Source organism: Ailuropoda melanoleuca, chromosome 17, assembly GCF_002007445.2.
Source record: "Ailuropoda melanoleuca isolate Jingjing chromosome 17, ASM200744v2, whole genome shotgun sequence".
Lineage (NCBI taxonomy): Eukaryota > Metazoa > Chordata > Mammalia > Carnivora > Ursidae > Ailuropoda > Ailuropoda melanoleuca.
In genome coordinates this window covers 30,584,832-30,603,162 of record NC_048234.1, presented here as the reverse complement: position 1 = coordinate 30,603,162, position 18,331 = coordinate 30,584,832, and the positions used below count along the sequence as shown (strand labels likewise).

Sequence of the window (18,331 nt, the reverse complement as noted above, 5' to 3'; positions counted from 1 at the left end):
ATGTAAGGTACAAGCGACTGCCAAGTCTGGACAGGATTTCACAGATTCATAGAGAAAAGCAAAGAGAACAATTCAAACTTCTTTCTCAAGAACAAGACAAGAGGATGCACCTTGTGACTGAACCTTGCATTTCTTGTGAGCAAGAAATTTCCCTTGAGCTACTTCCCTAGGTAATGTTTACAGATCCAAGGGTTAGAAGGCCCACAAATTGGCATTGCAGTAGAGATGACGCCTTTTGTCGGGTTTATTACATTCTCAGGGTAACACCTCCCAGAGGAGGGTTAGGTAGGCAGCTGCACCCCTCCTGAAAGAAAACTGTATTACTGCGACCTTGCACTAGTCGCCGGGGTTGCGGCGTTAGACTAGGACTTGCTCCCTCGGCGCCTACGTTCCGATATAACTTCAGACCGCGGTCAGGTGGTCTGGGGGACAGGAGGGCCATTTTCCGCAGATAGTTCAAGCCTCTACGACGTGGTGACCTTGAGCTGGAATTTTGGAACTTTAATAAATGTTTAAAGGACGAATGAATGACAAATGACCATCGAACTCGCGGTTGCCAAGAAGCTAAAGAACGTCTCTGGCGTCGGAACCGTAATGAAAAGGAGAAAGGGAAAAGAAACAGGATTGTCGGACAACGGTATTTTCACAGCAACCTAGGTGAAAGGCGGATTCCCGCCACAGTTTCCAGCGCCGAGGGTCCGGAGAAGCCCAGGAGGGCCAGGTCGGCAGTTCCGGGTCCACGGCTGGGGGCGGGGCCACGCGGGGGCGGGGCTACGGAAGCCGAGCTGGCTCCGAAGCGTTTGGCTGAGGAAGAGTGCGCAGGCCTGCGGTTCTGGGCGGGCTCGGGCCCTCCCGCTCTGACCCCGGAGCGCTCCCCACCCACGCCCGCACTTATATCCGCCCTCGCCGCTGTTCCGGGGGCGGAGACACAAGCTCTAACTCGCTTGGCTGTTTCGGTTGGGTCAGCGGCCTGAGGGACTCACTGCGGTGTGTCGTCGGCCGCCACCTGGCCCGTTGTCGGGCGCCGCCTGGCCCGCTGTGCGCCTACCCTCCCGGCGGGTCGTGGGGGGGGATTCGGGCACTAGCCGAGCTCCCGCTCGGGTTCCCCGGCCGGTCCGGGGGATCCGGGCGCCGCTTCGACGGCGGCTTCGCGGGACCCGCGGACCGGGTCGCAGTCCGAGCCCGAAGCGGAGGGCGTCATGAGGCACCTGCCGTACTTCTGCCGCGGCCAGGTGGTGCGGGGCTTCGGCCGCGGCTCCAAGCAGCTGGGCATCCCCACAGGTGAGCGCGGAAGGTCGCGGGGCCCTCCTCCCCGGGACCCCTCCCTCCGGGCTTCCGGAGTTGGGTCGAGTGGGAGCCGGGACGTCAGACGCGGGACTTGGGGCTGCGGGCAGAGGTGACGCCCTCCCCTCCGCTCGGTTCCCGCTTTGTTGAGGCGGAGGACCTTCGGTCGGATTGAGGAAGCTCGCCCACATCCACGGCTCGGGGCTCACCGGGGACCGGGCTTGAGGGGTGGTGAGGGCAGAAAGCCGAGCTGAGTTTCGGGATCCCCCCTTTCCCGCCTCCCTATCCAACCAAGCTAGAGCTGACAGGCATGGCACGCGTCATCCCCATTAGGAAACGTAATGGGAACCAGATTGGTTAAATTTCCAAGCCAACTGTAAGGTTTTTTTGTTGTTGTTGTTGTTGTTCTCTTTGTATGTCTTGTTAGCAATTGGACAGGAATCCGATACCTTTTTTGGTTTGTCTACATTAGTTTCAGTAGTCAGGACTTGACTGTATGAGTAATTAATCCTTAAAAATGCATACCAGGGTTGTCCCTAGTCTTTGAGTTGGGGACCTAACCACGTATATTTTGAAAATAAGAATCGTTTCAAGAGATTCTGAATCTCCTTAAGAAAGACCAGGTCTAAAAAAACCCAGCTGTTGATGTATCTGTTTTCATCTACCTCAAGAGTGTGTTTTTGTTTTTTGGAGAGCTTTATACATTTAATTGTTCTTAACCTAGCCACATGAAGAGGAGAAAGAAAGAAAAAAAAAAAAAAAACCAAGCCAGACTATAGAATGGTGGGATTGATAATCATAGGCAGGATTCCAGGAAATTTATGAGCATAATGATTTAGGCTAGCATTCGCGCGATTTCTATAAATATTTGCTATGAAACTGTTAATACTCAGAATGTTTATTTTTTGTTATTTAGCTAACTTTCCGGAACAAGTAGTTGATAATCTTCCAGCTGATGTATCCACTGGCATTTATTATGGCTGGGCCAGCGTTGGAAATGGAGATGTTCATAAGATGGTGGTGAGCATAGGATGGAACCCATACTACAAGAATACAAAAAAGTCTATGGTAAGAAGTCTATTTAGCTCTATCACTGAAAATGGGATAGTAATTTAAGGTAATATTCAGTATTAGATGCACATAGAAATCATTAGTGGTACTCAAAACATAGTCTACATTACTAGAATTTTTGGCAGTTTTCTTGAAGGATTCAAGTGACGTGTTTAGTTACTGTTTGACTGGATTAATTTTTCATCCTTTCACTTTCAATGTATTTGTGTCTTTAGAGCCAAAGTGAATCTCTTATGAAATAAAGTGAATCTCTTGTAAAAGGGGAAGTATAATTGGATTGTGGTTTTTGACCATTCTGTTAATCTCTGCCTTTTCATTGGAGAGTTCAGTCCATTTACATTTAAGCTAATGACTGATGAGGGACTTCTGCCATTTTGCTGTTTTCTATATGCCTTACAGCTTTTTTGTCTGTTATTCTTCCATCACTGCCTTTTGTTTTTTAATTTTTTTTTTGGTACTGACACATTTTGATTCCCTTAGTTCCTTTTGTGTACTTTCTATAGAATTTTTTTGTGTGTGGTTACCGTGAGGAGTTCATTTAACTTTCTACAGTTATAAATTCTAATTTGGATTTACAACAATTTTAATAGTACATAAAAACTCACAAATTACATCCTTATACATTGTCTGCCCAATAATATACAGTAATATTTTTTATGCATTTATCTTTTAAGTCATGTAGAAAATAAAAAGTGGAGTTTCAAGCCAAAATTGCAATATTAACTTTTATAGCTGTCCATGTGTTTACCTCCACTGGAGATAAAAGTGAATTACTTGGGGCATCTGGGTAGCTAAGTTGGTTAAACACCTGATTTTTTATTTCGGCTCAGGTCATGTTCTCAGGGTGGTGAGATGGAGCCCCTCATCAGCTCTGTGCTGGGTGTGGAGCCTGCTTGAGATTCTCTCTCCCTCTCCTTCTGCATCCCTTAAAAAAAAATAAAGTGAATTACTTAAGAGCATGTTTGATAAAATTGAGCTTGCTACAGTTAATATATAGTTCATTCACCCTTTAATTACTTGCTCACCCTGCTAAGATAGAACTGCTTACTCCATTAGGTGGTGCTTTCTAATAAAATTGCAAGGTGATGCGCTTTTTTTTCCCCCCTCTCTTAAACTGCTTTGAGGGTGTACCCCTCTTCTGCTCTTTTTACAGTACCCATGCCTCTTAAGAGCTTAATCTGCTAGATAGGGCTGAATCTTTTTTTTTAATTTTTTTTTAAGATTTTATTCATTTATTTGACAGAGATAGAGACAGCAAGAGAGGGAACACAAGCAGGGGGAGTGGGAGAGGAAGAAGCAGGCTCCTAGCGGAGGAGCCTGATGTGGGGCTCGATCCCGTAACACGGGGATCACGCCCTGAGCCGAAGGCAGACGCTCAACCGCTGTGCCACCCAGGTGCCCCTAGATAGGGCTGAATCTTGGTCAGGTTAAGTGTATCGCAAAAACAGAGTAGATTTAAATTCTGTCCTGTTTGAAGAGTTTATAGAAGTGAGTCACAGTTGGAAAACCATAGGGCTAAGTCTTGGTTCAAACAGTAGAAATGACCCAGAATTGCTTAACATTGTGTTCAGTATTTCTTATATTTGAGTATTAAGGATCTGGAAATTATTTGGAGTAGACAAGGAAAAGAACTAATGAAAAAACACACAGTAGTTTTCTGTAGATGGGGAGGAAATGAAGAGGAGAGGGAAAGCTATCCCATGACAGATTTCAGCTAACGGGACTACTACTGTAGCAAGCCAGTGGAGGAATGCCTTGGAAGTCCTGCCAGAGTTAGAAGAAACTCAATTTTCTACTGGTAGGAGGTTCATACTTTTCAGATTTTTTTTCCCTTTTCTTGCCAATATTAGATATCTGTGATGTGCCTGTTGAAGTCTTTTCCCCTTTAAAAAAAATTGGATTGGCTGTTTTAATTGACTTAAAGAAGTTCCTAGTATTTCCTAGATCTGGTTCCTTTGTTGGAATATGTATTGCAAATATTGTCGCCTTCTGTGTTGCCTTTTTTGTTCTTGTTGTCGTTTTAATGTAGTGGTGTCTTTTGAAGAACAGAGGTTCATAACGCTAATGTAACCCAATTCATCATTTTTCTTTTATGGGTGGTGCCTTTTGTATCCTATTTAAGGAATCTTTGCCTGTTCCCAAGTCATAAAGATACTCATCTTTGTTTTCTTCTAGAAACTTAATTGTTTTAAACTTTTCTCATCAAATTGATTTTTGAGTATGGTGCAAAGTAAGGGTCAAAATTAATTTTTTCCCATTTGGATATTGACTCAGTCCATTTTTTGAAATACCATTCTTTCGTGACAGCACTGCACTGTCACCTTGGTCATAAACCCTGTGACTTACATGTGTGAGTCTCCAAAATGTGCTCACACGGACTTGGTCTCCTAGTCTCTTTGGGCCATTACCACATGTCTTCATTTTCGAAGCTTTTATAATAGGTCTTGATATCTGACTGGGTACGTCCTCTACTTTTATTTTCAAGATTTTGGGGGGATAATTTCAACCTTCACATTTCCTTATAAATTTTAAAATCACTTGACAGTTTCCATCATTAAAAGAAAAAAAAACCTCGGATTTTGACAGGGGTGACATGGAATGTGTAGATCAATTTAGGAAGAGTAGACGTCTTGACCATTTTTCTCAGTAATGTTTTATAATGATCAGTGTTGATGCTTCAGTTTTAAGTATCCCTTCATATATTAGATTTTCTTAAGTCCTGCACAAAATATGCCTCTATCTCGAAGTTTCATGTTATCTAGATTGTTTAAACTTCTCAACATTCAGTGCTGCCATCTTCTATATTTGTTCTCTTAACCGGCTTTCCTGCTTTTGGACTTGGATTTCTTGGTAAGAGTCTACTGAAATTCAGATTACAGAACACCGTCTTCCTCCTCCACCATTTTGCTTCGACATGGCCTCTACCCGTTAGTTGATGCTGTTCCTTGATCAGGATCCTGCATTGGGCTCTCCCGCGTACACGTCAGTCTTCAGCTCCGCCTAACCCCCAGAGGCTTCTGTGACCCTGGTGTGGGTTAGAGACACACGGATCCTGATTAGTCTTAGAAATGGTTCTTTTAGTAGTAACATCTCTTAATACTTTGCTCCTTACTTGGTGGTATCTTGACTCGGGTGTCTGTTTTTGTGTTTTGTGGGTTTTTTGCCCTGATAAGACTTAATTACTCTGCATGTTAGTTTTTTTAAGGATGTTATTTTGGAGTAATCTCTGCACCCAACGTGGGGCTCGAACTCATAACCCTGAGATCAAGAGATGAATGCTGCACTGACTGAGCCAGCCAGGTGCCCCTGCATGTTAGGTTTTGTTTTGTTTTAAAGATTTTATTTATTTATTTGAGAGAGACAAAGAGAGAGCACAGAGGGAGAGGGAGAAGCAGACTCCCCACTGAGCAGAGAGCCCGACATGGGGCCCGATCCCAGGACCCCGGGATCATGACCTGAGCTGAAGGCAGACACTTAACCGACTGAACCACCCAGGCGCCCCCTCCCTTTTTCTTTTTTTTTTTTTAATAAACAAATCATACCAGATTTGTGATACAACACCTGCCTTACTCAGTTATAATGTTTATATGTAAGGTCAGGGGCAGGAACAGGACTGATGGAAGAATTCAGGGAAAAAAACATACTTAGATTTTAACCTGTCTTTAAAATTTTGGTAAGGGTTGATTGTTTCATTTAAATTATCCCCACCATAAATGTGGAGATATATTTCAAATTTCAGGTATGCTGTAATTTGATGGTAATCTTTTTAACATTTCTTAACTCTAGGAAACTCATATCATGCATACCTTCAAAGAAGACTTCTATGGGGAGATCCTCAATGTGGCCATTGTTGGCTACCTCAGACCAGAAAAGAACTTTGATTCGCTAGGTAAGTTCTGTTTCGATCTTCTTAAGTCTTACTACAGCTGCTTTACTGGCAGGAGAGAGAACATTTGAGCACGTGCCTTACACGCATTAGTGCCTTTCACCCCCACAGAAACATATGAGGAATTATTTTGCCCATTTCACAGATGAGGAAATTGGCAGAGAGCGGTTAAATAATTTGTTCAGTGTCACATCAGTATACGATGGAGCCTAGATTCAAACCCAGCAGGATGGCTGCTTCTCTCCCAATAGTGTGAAGTGAATGAAATCTTTATTTCCTTTTCATATTTTAAGGAATAAGTGAGAATGAATGCTGAGATGAATGATGGATGCTTTGCAATGCTTGAAGTGTAAGAAACTAAATTGATACTTGAAACAAATGGTATCGAGTATATTAGTGTGGTGGGTTGTTTCAGTTCTGTGGAATTTGACATATGTGAATACTGAAGGGGCTTGATCACGAGTATTTTTTCCCTTTGGTATTTGTGACCTACCTTTGTGCTAATGCGCAAAGATCAGGGACATCTCTTGTGGACCGTTGACTTTTACTTAAGTCTGGAAGAAGGGCTGGAAGAAACATTTATTGGGCATCTGCCCTGTGCTAAAGACGCTGCCAGCCTGTGGGTTTTTAGGAGGCCGAACAAAGGAGTAGTAAGTGTGTAGCGGCAGTTTCTCATCACTTGCCTCCTCTGTTCTCTCCACAGAGTCCCTTATTTCAGCAATTCAAGCTGATATTGAGGAAGCTAAGAAACGACTAGATTTACCAGAACATTTGAAATTCAAAGAAGACAATTTCTTCCAGGTTCCTAAAAACAAAATAATGAATGGCCACTGATGAAAAACCATCTTATTCTTAGTTATTCATTCACTGTTTTCTAATATTTTACTGCTCATGACTCCTCAGTCGTTCTATATTGAAAATCAGACATATTCCTCCAGCTGCGAATTAGTGTAAACCGTACGGTGTCTTTTAGCACATTATGTTTCAACCGTTCAGATTAAACCAATCCATCGCGCTGTGGTACTAAAGTGATTCATTTTAAAAATCAGGATTCTTTTTTATGGAATGTGTTGATGAAAACGTACCACTAGAAAGGTCTTCAGTGTCTTATAATGGAAATGAAAATGTATCTAAGTATGGGTAAAACGGCAAGTCACTAGACTGGAGATGAGAGCTAGTAATTCTCCTGGTACACAGTAGTACGTACATGCTTGTGTAGCATGTGCTGCTAAACAGAGGAGGCTTAGCAAAGTAAACGTATTCAGGGGAGGCTTGGCAGTGGATTATAAACCCAAGGGCAAAAGATCCAGACTTTATATTTTTGATACTTTGTGCATTAATATGTTATTGCGAACATGTAGACATGTGAATTTTTTTTTCTCTTGTGTGACATTTCATCGTGGTTAGTCATTTCCTTTATGAGGTCAAATGGTTGCACTGTGTTCCATTTTGTCTTCCAGCTGCCTCAGTTCTCATTGGTCTAGACTCCCCCTCCCTGTCATTTTTTTGTTTACCTCCTGAAGGTAAAATGAGTGTTTTTCTAATCTCTAGGTCTCATTTTTGTGTTGTATAACACTTCTCCTTTTTAAGAGTAGACATTGAATGTTTTTCTTGACTTTGGTTCTTTTTTCCTTGAAACAATTGTCCGTGTCTTTTTTTTTTTTCCTATCTCGATTAGAATACCCTACAACTGTTCACTTAGACAAAAGACTGCATCTATATCTACCATTCCATCCCTTCACTATATAAACAGTGAGTAAGTGCGCATCCGTATTGGATTTTAGGAAAAATATCCCTGAAACTTCATTAGGTTTCCTCAAGTTTAAATGAGCACACAGCAGTTCATTTGTATATACCACTTTCTTAACACAAAACATTTGTTTTCCCCCTCAGGAAGCCATTTAAGAGCCAATTAAGTTATGAAAGCTATTTATTTTTAATGTAATTACATATTCCTGAGCAAATGTAAGCTGTTGTAGCTGTGTACGCACAGTGTAATTTAATGCTAAACAGTGCTTGTAGCTTGGGGAAAAGGCGTAAATAATAAAGTTTTAGTTACATAATCCTCATACTATGCATTTTTTCTTCCTCCTAACTAAGAAGTAATTTTTGGCTACTCGAGACTCTTATTTACATTGAAATCTTTGGGTATTTAGGAAATTGAGATTACAGATTGATTGGGCCTCCTGAAACAGCACATGGCATTATTGTTTACTTAAGCACCCACTTTAGCGTGGGGAAAGGAGCAGAAGTATAGAGAAGGTAGTTTTAAAAGTAACTCATTATAAATCATTTTCCCTGATCTGCGTAAATAGAGAACAGATTTTAAGAACGATACAGAGTATTTAGAAACACACCTAAAACATCTGGAGAAAGGGGAAGCATGGATAAATTGAGTTGGCTTGTGTTTTACTTTTCAGTATATGAATTTATGGCAAACAATGTAGTATGTGTCTTCCTTTTATAAAAAGACTTGAAAAATGTAACTTAATGTTAGAGATCCTATACTTGAAAGAAGCCGCAATTACTAATGGATTGTAAAGCAAAGATAAAAACAGACACGGAAGGTGTAAAAACAGATTTGTGTTTGTTTGAATAGCCTGCTGCTAATTATGTCCTCATTAAGTGTGTGAAGTCTTTGATATTGTCACCTTACAATTTGAAAATCATATATTGTAAGGTTTAAGGGTTAGTTAATAGTGTCTATACTTAAAGTTTTATATTAAGTATGTATTATAAGAAATGGCAGTAGTACCATTTTTGATTAATCTGATTTCAGGCCTTGAAATAAATCTTATCTAAGTGATGGTTCTTTCCCTGTGTCAGTTTGAATCTTTTGCCTTGTCTATGTGTAGGTCCCTCATTTGCCGGCTGGTGGTCCCTTGCTGGTGTGTTCGAGGGCCTGACTGGAGAGTTGCAGGTGGCCGCTGGGGGGGGGAGATCCCTGCCGTGCAGTGGTAGTTCTAGAACCGCGGGCTTTGTCTTGACAAGTCCCTGTTGATCCCTGCAGCACGGGTTTATTTGGAGAGCATTCTATTTTTTTTGTTTTTAAAGATTTTATTTATTTGACAGAGAGAGACAGCCAGCGAGAGAGGGAACACAAGCAGGGGGAGTGGGAGAGGAGGAAGCAGGCTCCCAGCGGAGGAGCCTCATGTGGGGCTCGATCCCAGAACGCCGGGATCACGCCCTGAGCCGAAGGCAGACGCTTAACGACTGAGCCACCCAGGCGCCCCAACCCTGAAGAGCATTCTATTCACAGGGTGTCAGTTCTCAAAAGCCTGCTTTCTGCAGGTGAGGGTCCCCATTATATTTTTAGTCATAGGAGCCAGAGGAGTAGAAGTCGGAGTTCCCTTCCATGACTGCTGCTCCAGAACAGGGTTGTGCAGTCTTGGTGACTAGCAGTCCCTTGGAGCTCCTGCCTGTGTCTGGTGTATGCAGGGACATGGGTGTTCTTTCAACACTCCTCAGGCACCGTCAACAACGGGGACTTACACGTTTGCAGCTAGGGCTGCTGTTTTAACAGCTGGGATCAGGCAGGCGTAAGCCGGAAGTTTACTTGGAACTTATGAGGACAAAAGTGGTAAAAGTGCCAGCCTTTTCCTGTCTCCCCCCGCCCCCAGCTTGGGAAATGGATGTGAGGCTGAAAGAGGAGATCCAGTCTGACCTTCAGAGACTGAGCTGGGAGATAAATGTGCCCTGTAAAGAGATGCCATCAGAAACAAGAGTTAGCAGAAACGAATTCTAGAACAATCTCTACAAACATGACAGATGCAGGGATTATCAGATAGACTTCGAAATGACTTTAATATGTGTAAAGAACAGAGCGTTAAAAATGGTAAAATAAGGGTCTATAAAAATTGGACAGAGGGGAGGTAGATGGGGGATGAAATAATGGGGATTAAGAGGTACAAGCTTTCAGTTGTAAGATAAGTCACAGGGATGAAAAGTACAGCACAGGGAATATAATGTAATAACGTATGATGACAGATGGTGACTACACTTAACCATGGTGGGCACTACTAATGTACAGAGTTGTTGAATCAGTATATTGTATACCTGAAACTAATATAACACTAATATAAGTAAATTTATAGCTTTATTAGGGCATAATTGACATAACAAACCACACGTATTTAAATTGTATGACTTGGTACGTTTTGATATATGAATACATAACTGTAAAATCAAACTCAGGATAATAAATATCACTACCCCTCCCCCCAAAAAAAACCTGGGGAGGATAAGCATGGATTTAAAGTGATATTCGTATCTTCAAGTCTGGAGTGTCCAGGTGAATTTTAATGTTTTCTCTTTCAGTTGGAGGCGTAGATGATTATAAGATGTCAACACTGGGTGGGAAGTTAATTTTTTATGACCCCCTCCCCAAATTCGTATGTTGAAGTCTTAACACCCAGTGTGTGGGCAGGTGGGACCTTTGGTCGGGGGTGGAGCTGTCATGGATGGGATTGCCCTTATAAAAGATTACCCCAGAGAACTTTCGTTCTTTCTGCCACATGGGGACACAGAAAGTCAGTTTGCAACCCAGGAAGCATCTCACCAGAACTTGACCATGCTGGCTCAGACTTGCAGCCTCCAGAGCTGTAAGAAATAAGTTTCTGTCGTCTATAAGTCACCCAGTCTGGGGTATTTTGTTATAGCATCCTGTACAGTGGAACCCTGATGTGAAGCTTCAAATAGATGGCCTCCTCCTTCCCTGCTCTCCTCTCCCTTCTCCCCTGCCTCCCCTCTTCCCCGCCTCTTCCGTCTCCCCCTCTCTTCTCTAATGGAAACAGGTGTGAGCCATTGGTTTGGGAGCGAAGACGGTACAAAGGCATCATCTACAACATATTTGTAATTTTTTTTTGCTTTGGAACTAGATTTGAGATGTCAAATTGCCATCCTCCAGGAGGTAAGTCTTAACAGAGTTTCTTCAGATCAGTGCTGTAAACCAGTACCAGTTCCGTGGGTTACCCAGGACAGTGGGAGAGCAGAGCTGCTGAAGGGTGTGGGGAAGGGGCGGGTGCCAGCCCCTGTACAGAGTCTTGAACACTCTTGCTGTCTATGGGAGAGCCTCGTCTTAGGAAGCACTTGGGTAGTCAGCGGGCATGGCCAACAGGCAGATAGAAAAGTCAAAACTACCCGTGAACACTTCTTAGCTTTAAATTGCTAAAGCATAGATTTTAAATTTAAATTTAAATCTAAAATTTAATTCTTTTATGTTTCTTTGCATTTTGGCCAGGCCCTTGTGGGGTAGTAGGAGCCTTGGTTGAGTTTAAACAGGCAAGGATAACTAAGCAAGTAAGAGAATCTTCCTCTCCTATAGTTGAATTCTCTTAAGTTAAATCCAAGTACTATGTTGCACCGTATGATCTTCTGTATTTCCCACATCAAACCTAAGCCTCCTAGGTTACCATTTTGCTTAGGGAGCTAACTGGTTGCAAGTAACAGAGAAGGACTTGGCTGATTTAAGCAGGAAGTGAACTGAACTGGAAGAATGATGGGTAACTCAGGGGATATGGGAACGCTGGACGCTCGGTAAGGAAAGGGGACCTCAGAACCAAGGCCAAAATCACACACAGCTGGTTCATCGAGGATAGTGCCGTTGCTGCTGAGCGAGCATGTCCCAGCTTCCCAGCAAGCCCCAGGCGAGCCACATTCTCCACACAGCTGGCCCTGTTGTCCCGAAACTAATCTATGGGTTTGTTTTTTTTTTTTTAAACAATTTTTTGAAGTTTTTACTTAAGTCGCCTCTCCACCTGAGGCATCTGGGTGGCTCAGTCAGTTAAATAATCTCTATACCCAGCGTGGGGCTAAACTCCCGACCCCAACACCCTGAGACAGTCACGTGCTCTTCGGACAGCCAGCCAGGCGCCCCAGTCTTTCTGTGATTACCCTCTGATTGGCTGAGCTTCGGTCATGTGCCCATGTGTTAGTGGCAAGGGGTAGGCTGGAAAACTGAGTACCTACTTCAGCTTCTGTAGGGAGAGACACTTTTCCACCAAGGCTGATGCAGTGGGAAGTAAATTCTCTAAACAGAACGAGGGGCGTCTGACCCTGGACAGTAAGAAAAAAAGACAAGTCTCCACCCACATTATCTAACTCCGAAGGAAATGATCTTCTGAGTACCTGCTGTTCGTCCGCTCCTGCATCCATTCCCGGAACATTCCTTCTATTAGGTTAGCATGTTCCAGAGAGACAGATAAACCCTTTTTTAGAAGATTTTATTTAGAGAGAGAAAGCACGTGCACACGTGTGCTCGGGCAGGAGCAGAAGGAGAGAGAATCTCAAGCTACGCTCCGCACAGAGCCCAGTGCGGGGCTCGGTTCCATGACCCCAAGATCGTGACCCGAGCCAAAACCAAGAGTGGGATGCTTAACTGACTGTGCCACCCAGGTGCCCCAGAGCCCTTTTTTTTTTTATCTGAAGAAAAAAATAGAGGTAATCCATAGTGTTTCCATTTTTATCTTGATTTGCAGGAAGCTCCGGGCTAGCGTTCAATCTCAGTGACAATAACCGTATAGAACCCTGCTTTCCAGAATGTTCTTGGAAGAGCCCTAGAGCTTCCGTGGGCTGGGCAAGCAAGGGGATCTCTGCCCTGCCCGCTTTAAGGTAGTACTCTTAACCTTTCCATCTGTGGTTTCTACCGAAGACTACATTTGCTTAAAGGCCTCCAGTGCTAAGAAATGCTGACACTTCTGCTTGGATGGGTCAGCCCACCTGCCGCCGCCTCCCTCAAGGCTCGTTCTCTCCACGTCGACAGTTTCATCTTGCACACATACTAGGTGGCGCCAGTAAGGACTCTTTTGAAGGCAGGCGGATGTAAGTCCTAGAAGAGTCACTCCCTGTGGGGCACTGAGAAGACTCCCTGGTGTGGGTTCTGCTTGGATCCCTGTAAACAAATAACTGCTGCTAACTGAGTCACTCACGGGAAGTCCAAGTTCATCTCTGGGTCCCTTTAGGCCTCTGAGAATTCAAAACATTTTCTCCGGCTGCCCAGGGCGTCGTTTTGCTTGCCGATTTGCTGGAATTTCAAGTTTATTAAAGGCTCTCCAACCAGTACGGAATTTCTGTCAAATGAAGTTTTTGTTTTTGTTTTCAAACCTCTCCCGGACCCAACAAAACCTAATACTACTATTCTGAGGTTTCCAGCGTATTTCAAAACTGGGACTTTCCCTGACCCGTAGCCTGACAAGCCGGACCTGTTCTCCTCCATTTCCTGTAGAATTCGTTTGAGTACTTCGTTGGAAGTTTCAGAAGATGGAAGGAAGTGTTATCTTGAATTCCCTGCCCTTGATGAAAGGTTCTTTTCTTCATTCCGTTTTATGGTCTTGCAAAAGGATGGATGATAACGAAATAATCTATTATAGCCACAGCTTCAATACACTGAGGATGTCACGGTATTTGTAAGAGCACAATTCTGAAAGTCAAACACAGATAACTGGGTGCACGTTGAACATTCAAAAGAAAAGTAAGGACCCTGTGTTTCACCATAGACAGTGAGGCTATCTACTGACGAGAGGTAAATTTTAGCTGTTGTAGCAACAGGAGCTTTAGTGTGCTTTTTTACTTATATCATTTCAAGGTTCTTCCTAATGAATCTGAGCCATCTAGCTACGTATTGTTACACACAGTTGCGTGTTGGAGCCCAACCTGTTTCAAGAGGGAAAGTCTTCGCAGACTGAGGCTTAGCTGCCCTGCCCTACAGGAGTTGTGTGCATGGGACGCTGGGAGCTGTGGGTGGTGTTTGGGAATGATCCCCCGGGGCCACCGGGCCAAGCAGCTTTGGCCCAACACGGCAGCACACCCTTTCCTTGGCTCTTGCTTTGGCAGGCTACACTGCCTCCGGCACAGGAGAGAGTTGGCAAAGCTGAGATCGAACTTTTAGTCGAGTCAGCAAAAAGGTAGAAAGTTGACAAACGCACAAGCATTAATACAATTGACACATTGTGGTCAGGAGCAAGTTCTCCGAGTCTGGAGGAACAGGGATGTGCCAAGGATCCAGGTCCCAGACCACACCAGGAGAGTCGACTAATGTCAGGGGAGAATGTCCACACTGCAGCCTCCAGACCCCCTGGCAAGCTCCTCAGGCGACCTGTTGCTATTTCGTTGACATCCATCTTCTGTTCCCCGTAGAGTTCCATCATAATGGACTCTCCCCGGCCAGCTCATGTTCTCTAGTAATCCCCGAGCTCTGCTTCTCCTGGACTCCAAGCCTTTGCTCATTCCCTTTGCATTCCCTCCACTTATCTGTAGACCACCCATCCGTGAGATCATGTGAATATGGAACCCTTCTTTACACTTGTGGCAGAGGCCAACAAAATAGATGATGCTAGCTTCCCCCTTTTCCAATTCTAGGTCCTAGAAAATCCAGGTCATGCTGAATGTGAGAAACCCGTTCTGTCCATCACCTTCCTACCTACAGAGGAGTGGAGTTGAAGAGGGAGGGAGGGAAGGCTCATTTGGAGATGATCTCAGTATGCTTCAGTTACATCGAGCAGAGAGCTTGTGTTTCCTAGGTTGGGAGGTAGGATGTAAGGATTGTATGAGAATCTGTGGTTAGATGAGCTGTGGACAACAGAGCAGAGAGAGAACATGGCTCTTGCACTCTCAAGAGAGGGGGTGAGGGAGGGGAGCAAAGGTGTGTGGTCTCGTGGACCAGATGTACAGATACGGTTAGAGCCAAATCTGATAGGGATCCCACCTCAGATGGCAATCTGGATTGTGATCCAGAAGTGAGCAGAAGACAGGCAGAGGAGGATTTCCAGAAGCCCAGGGTCTAAGGGACCTCAAGGGGGCTTTGGGCGTACCAGACATTGCAACTGAATTGCTCCTGAAGGGGACATTCAGAGGGAATCCTCTAAGCACAGCGAGCTCAGGGCCAAGCAGGGCCTAGGGCTGGGCTCTTAACTAATACAGGTCTTTAAAAAATTATCATCTATCTATCTCAGGTTTTTACATGGATGCATTATGAAATAAAATTAGTGGATTGTGGTCAGCTTAAAAAAAATTAGAGTACTATGAAAAAATATAATTTGGATAAGTACAGTTTCCTCAAACTTTTTCTTTAGTTTTATAAAGAGGCGTTGGTGTAAATTTTATTTTTCTATTGTGGATTGTAGTCAAAAATTGAAGAGTCCTTCTTTTCATTTGCCCTCCTTGTGTTTGCTTCTGGAGGAATCAGGCAGCTGCCATCTGGGAAATGAGAAAGAAGCCCTCTCAGCCAGTTTCTATGCACACAGGCAAGTTATTTTTATTTATCTTTATTTTTTTTAGATTTTATTATCTGGGGGGGCAGGGGGAGAGGGAGAGAATCCCAAGCCAACTCGGAGCCTGACGCGGGGCTCGATCTGATGACTCTGAGATCATGACCCCAGCAGGAGGCTTAACCAACTGAGCCACCCTCGCTGCCCCACACAAGTTATTTTACTTCCCTGGGGCTTCGTGTCTTATTTGTGAAACAGGGGTAAGAACAGAGTCTGCCTCATAGGGTTGTGATGTTACAAGATGGTTATTTCTTCTCCCGGCCAGAGATAACATTGCAACTTTAAGGACACAGCAAACCCTTCCCTAGATTATATGCAGAGAGCCTACTTTCGGTCAGCGGTAGACAGTGTGTTCTGGGAGCAGAAAATGTATGCACAAATATTTACGGAGTGACTACTGTGTGTCAGCACTCTGCTTTGGGCTAGGGGTACAAAGCAGGGTAAGTTGCTGTCCATGACTCCGAGGGGAACCTACAGGCTGTCTTCCCGAGAAATTCAGTTTGTTTGACTTTATCGTCCTCGCCTTCACGTGGTTCCTGGTATATGTTGGGTCTCTGGGAATTTGAGTGCATTTCTGGGGAAGGAATCACGGACCCTCCTTACCTCACCCAGATTCAGTAAATAAAGGAGCATCATGTCCCTTCATTTTCTCCAGTACCTTCCAAATGTGGAAGAAAAAGCAGCACCGGAGGCTTTCCGGCTGTTTCCAAAGGTCTCCAAAAGGCAGCATTTCAGGGAAAGTTGAATTTGCTCTTGTATGCCCCTCTGGTGTTTTATTTCACTGTGTTTACTGAAAAGAGTTTTCGGGAAAGGAAGGAGAAAGGAAACAGATGGTGCCAAATGAGAGAGGAGAGCCACAGATCTCTCCACTCTTTGCTGGCTCAGAGCAGCTGAGAAGCCAGCAGGAAAAAAAGAGTGGTGGGGGTGTGTGTGTGCTGTGGTCTCCGCCCTCCCTTCCAGCATTGCCAGTGCCTCGGCTATGTAAACAGGGCTCTGATGTCGCCAGTCCAGGGAGGTCACCCTGGGTGAGCCCGGCCAGCCCTTCCTCCCGCCCCCTCCTGCGCTGCAGAGGGGACAAGACTTCCAAGCAGCTTGCAGAGGAAATGAACAAATGGACAGGGTGGGCTCTGCTTTGGTTTCCTTTTTAGCCCAGAGGGAGTTGAAACCAGGAGGAAAAAAAAAAAAAAGGCTGAGTTGGGACCAAGTAAAGCCCCCCCTGCCCATTGCCGCACCTAGGGGAGCCCCATGTCCTCATGACCCCCGAAGGGCCAAGAACCACCTTTGAAAATGGCATCAGTAGAAGTTTCCGCTTCAGCTGGTGTGCAGTTTACGTTACAATCCAGGAGGCACAGCCACGTCCGTGACCTCGGACGACACGGCCAGTGTCTCACAGGCTAAGATGGGAATGCGGATAGCCTGAGCATGGAGAGCAGCTCTCTTTCAATTCAGCTTTTTATGTCGGAAGAGAAATTCTTCTCTACCAAGCCACCTTCCTTGGGGTTTTCCTTAAAGCTCCATGTTTTGTTGATCTTAAAGACCTCTGCTTCCCTTTCCTCCAACCCCACCACTTCTGTCTCTAAATTCTTTGACCTACTGGTGGGCGGAGGTGCCTGCAGTAACTGATGGATTTTGCAAGCCTTGCATGGCTCTGAAGATACGCTGAAATCACGTTCAGCTTCAAGGGCGAGCCACCGGGCAGGTGCACAGGGCTTGCGGCTTAGAAGGGCAAGGGCCCCAGGCCTCGATTCCATGCTCTGCTGCTCGCCATTTCAAAACTCTTAATTTTTACACTGGGCCCCACGGATTACGTAGCTGCCCCATTTCCTGAGAAACCACCTCGAGATGGTTGGCCTGAGAATATTGTTTGATTTCTCCCAGTGTCTCCCGTATAAGGGACAGCACAGGTGAACAGAGGAGTGATACCCTTGGTGTAGCAACTTCCAGCTTACAACAGACTTTCCCATGCGTTAGATCCTCTCCTGCTCACGAGCACATGGACGGAGACAAGCCTGTTTGGAGACCCACCTACAGCGGACACGAGTGATCTCACAGGCAAACAGCAAACAGCTCTATAAAAGTGAAAATCAAGGGGAAGACAGGACGGAGAAATTATCCAGATGTTCTACAGCTGTGCTGCAATGAAGGACTCAGCGTGGAGTTTGGCTAGAAGGATCACCGGAAATAAAAATTCCAGTCCCAGGCTAAGAGAGAGAACGACAGTGTCCTTGAAGCATCCCGGAGCATCAGTCACAAATATCCCTCGGGGTCCCTTACAGACAGCAGGGGTGCATCACGACGTCTGGCTGAAAACTCCTTCACCGAGGATTCCTTGCCCGGCCACTAGCAGATGAGCAATTTGGTTTGTTTTCTGTGTTCCTTTGTTCCAGGAGCAACTCAATACTGAAAACACTGCTCGAGCCCCCCTTAGAAGCTGGCCGGAACCCAGACTAAATACACTTGACCTTGGGCAGCCCTGGAGTTGGGGTGCCCATCCCCCCACACCTTCAAAACCCTGCCTATGCCTCTGGACTCCCCCAAAATGTAACTACTACTAGCCTACTGTTGCCTGGAAGCCTAGCGGATAACGCCACCAGTCAATGAACACGCTTCGTAGGTTATATGCAATATGTGCTGTATTACAAGAAAGTGAGCTACAGAAAGGAAAACGTCATTCAGAAAATCGTTAAGAGAAAACATATTCAAGATACTGCCCTGTACCTAGTGAAAACAACCCCATGAACGTGGACCCATGCCGTCCAAACCCGTGCTGTTCAGGGCTCAGCGGGAACACCTGTGGACCATGTCATGGCGCCGCCGGGACTGGGGG

The 18,331-nt window shown here is 44.9% G+C and overlaps 1 protein-coding gene across 1 annotated transcript; it reads left to right on the top strand.

The window, feature by feature from the left end:
• The first annotated feature begins 915 nt into the window (after positions 1-915).
• On the top strand, positions 916-9,052 carry RFK (riboflavin kinase). The gene is made up of 4 exons (XM_011231374.3): positions 916-1,281; positions 2,201-2,352; positions 6,142-6,244; positions 6,945-9,052. Exons 1-4 carry the CDS (start codon positions 1,200-1,202, stop codon positions 7,073-7,075), a joined length of 468 nt encoding a protein of 155 aa, XP_011229676.2. The 5' UTR covers positions 916-1,199; the 3' UTR covers positions 7,076-9,052.
• The last annotated feature ends 9,279 nt before the right edge of the window (positions 9,053-18,331 follow it).

Coding starts and splice junctions, on each gene's coding strand:
- RFK (XM_011231374.3), top strand. CDS start 1,200: ATGAGGCACCTGCCGTACTTCTGCCGCGGCCAGGTGGTGCGGGGCTTC. Junction 1,282..2,200: donor GCAGCTGGGCATCCCCACAG/GTGAGCGCGGAA, acceptor TTTGTTATTTAG/CTAACTTTCCGGAACAAGTA. Junction 6,245..6,944: donor AAAGAACTTTGATTCGCTAG/GTAAGTTCTGTT, acceptor TTCTCTCCACAG/AGTCCCTTATTTCAGCAATT.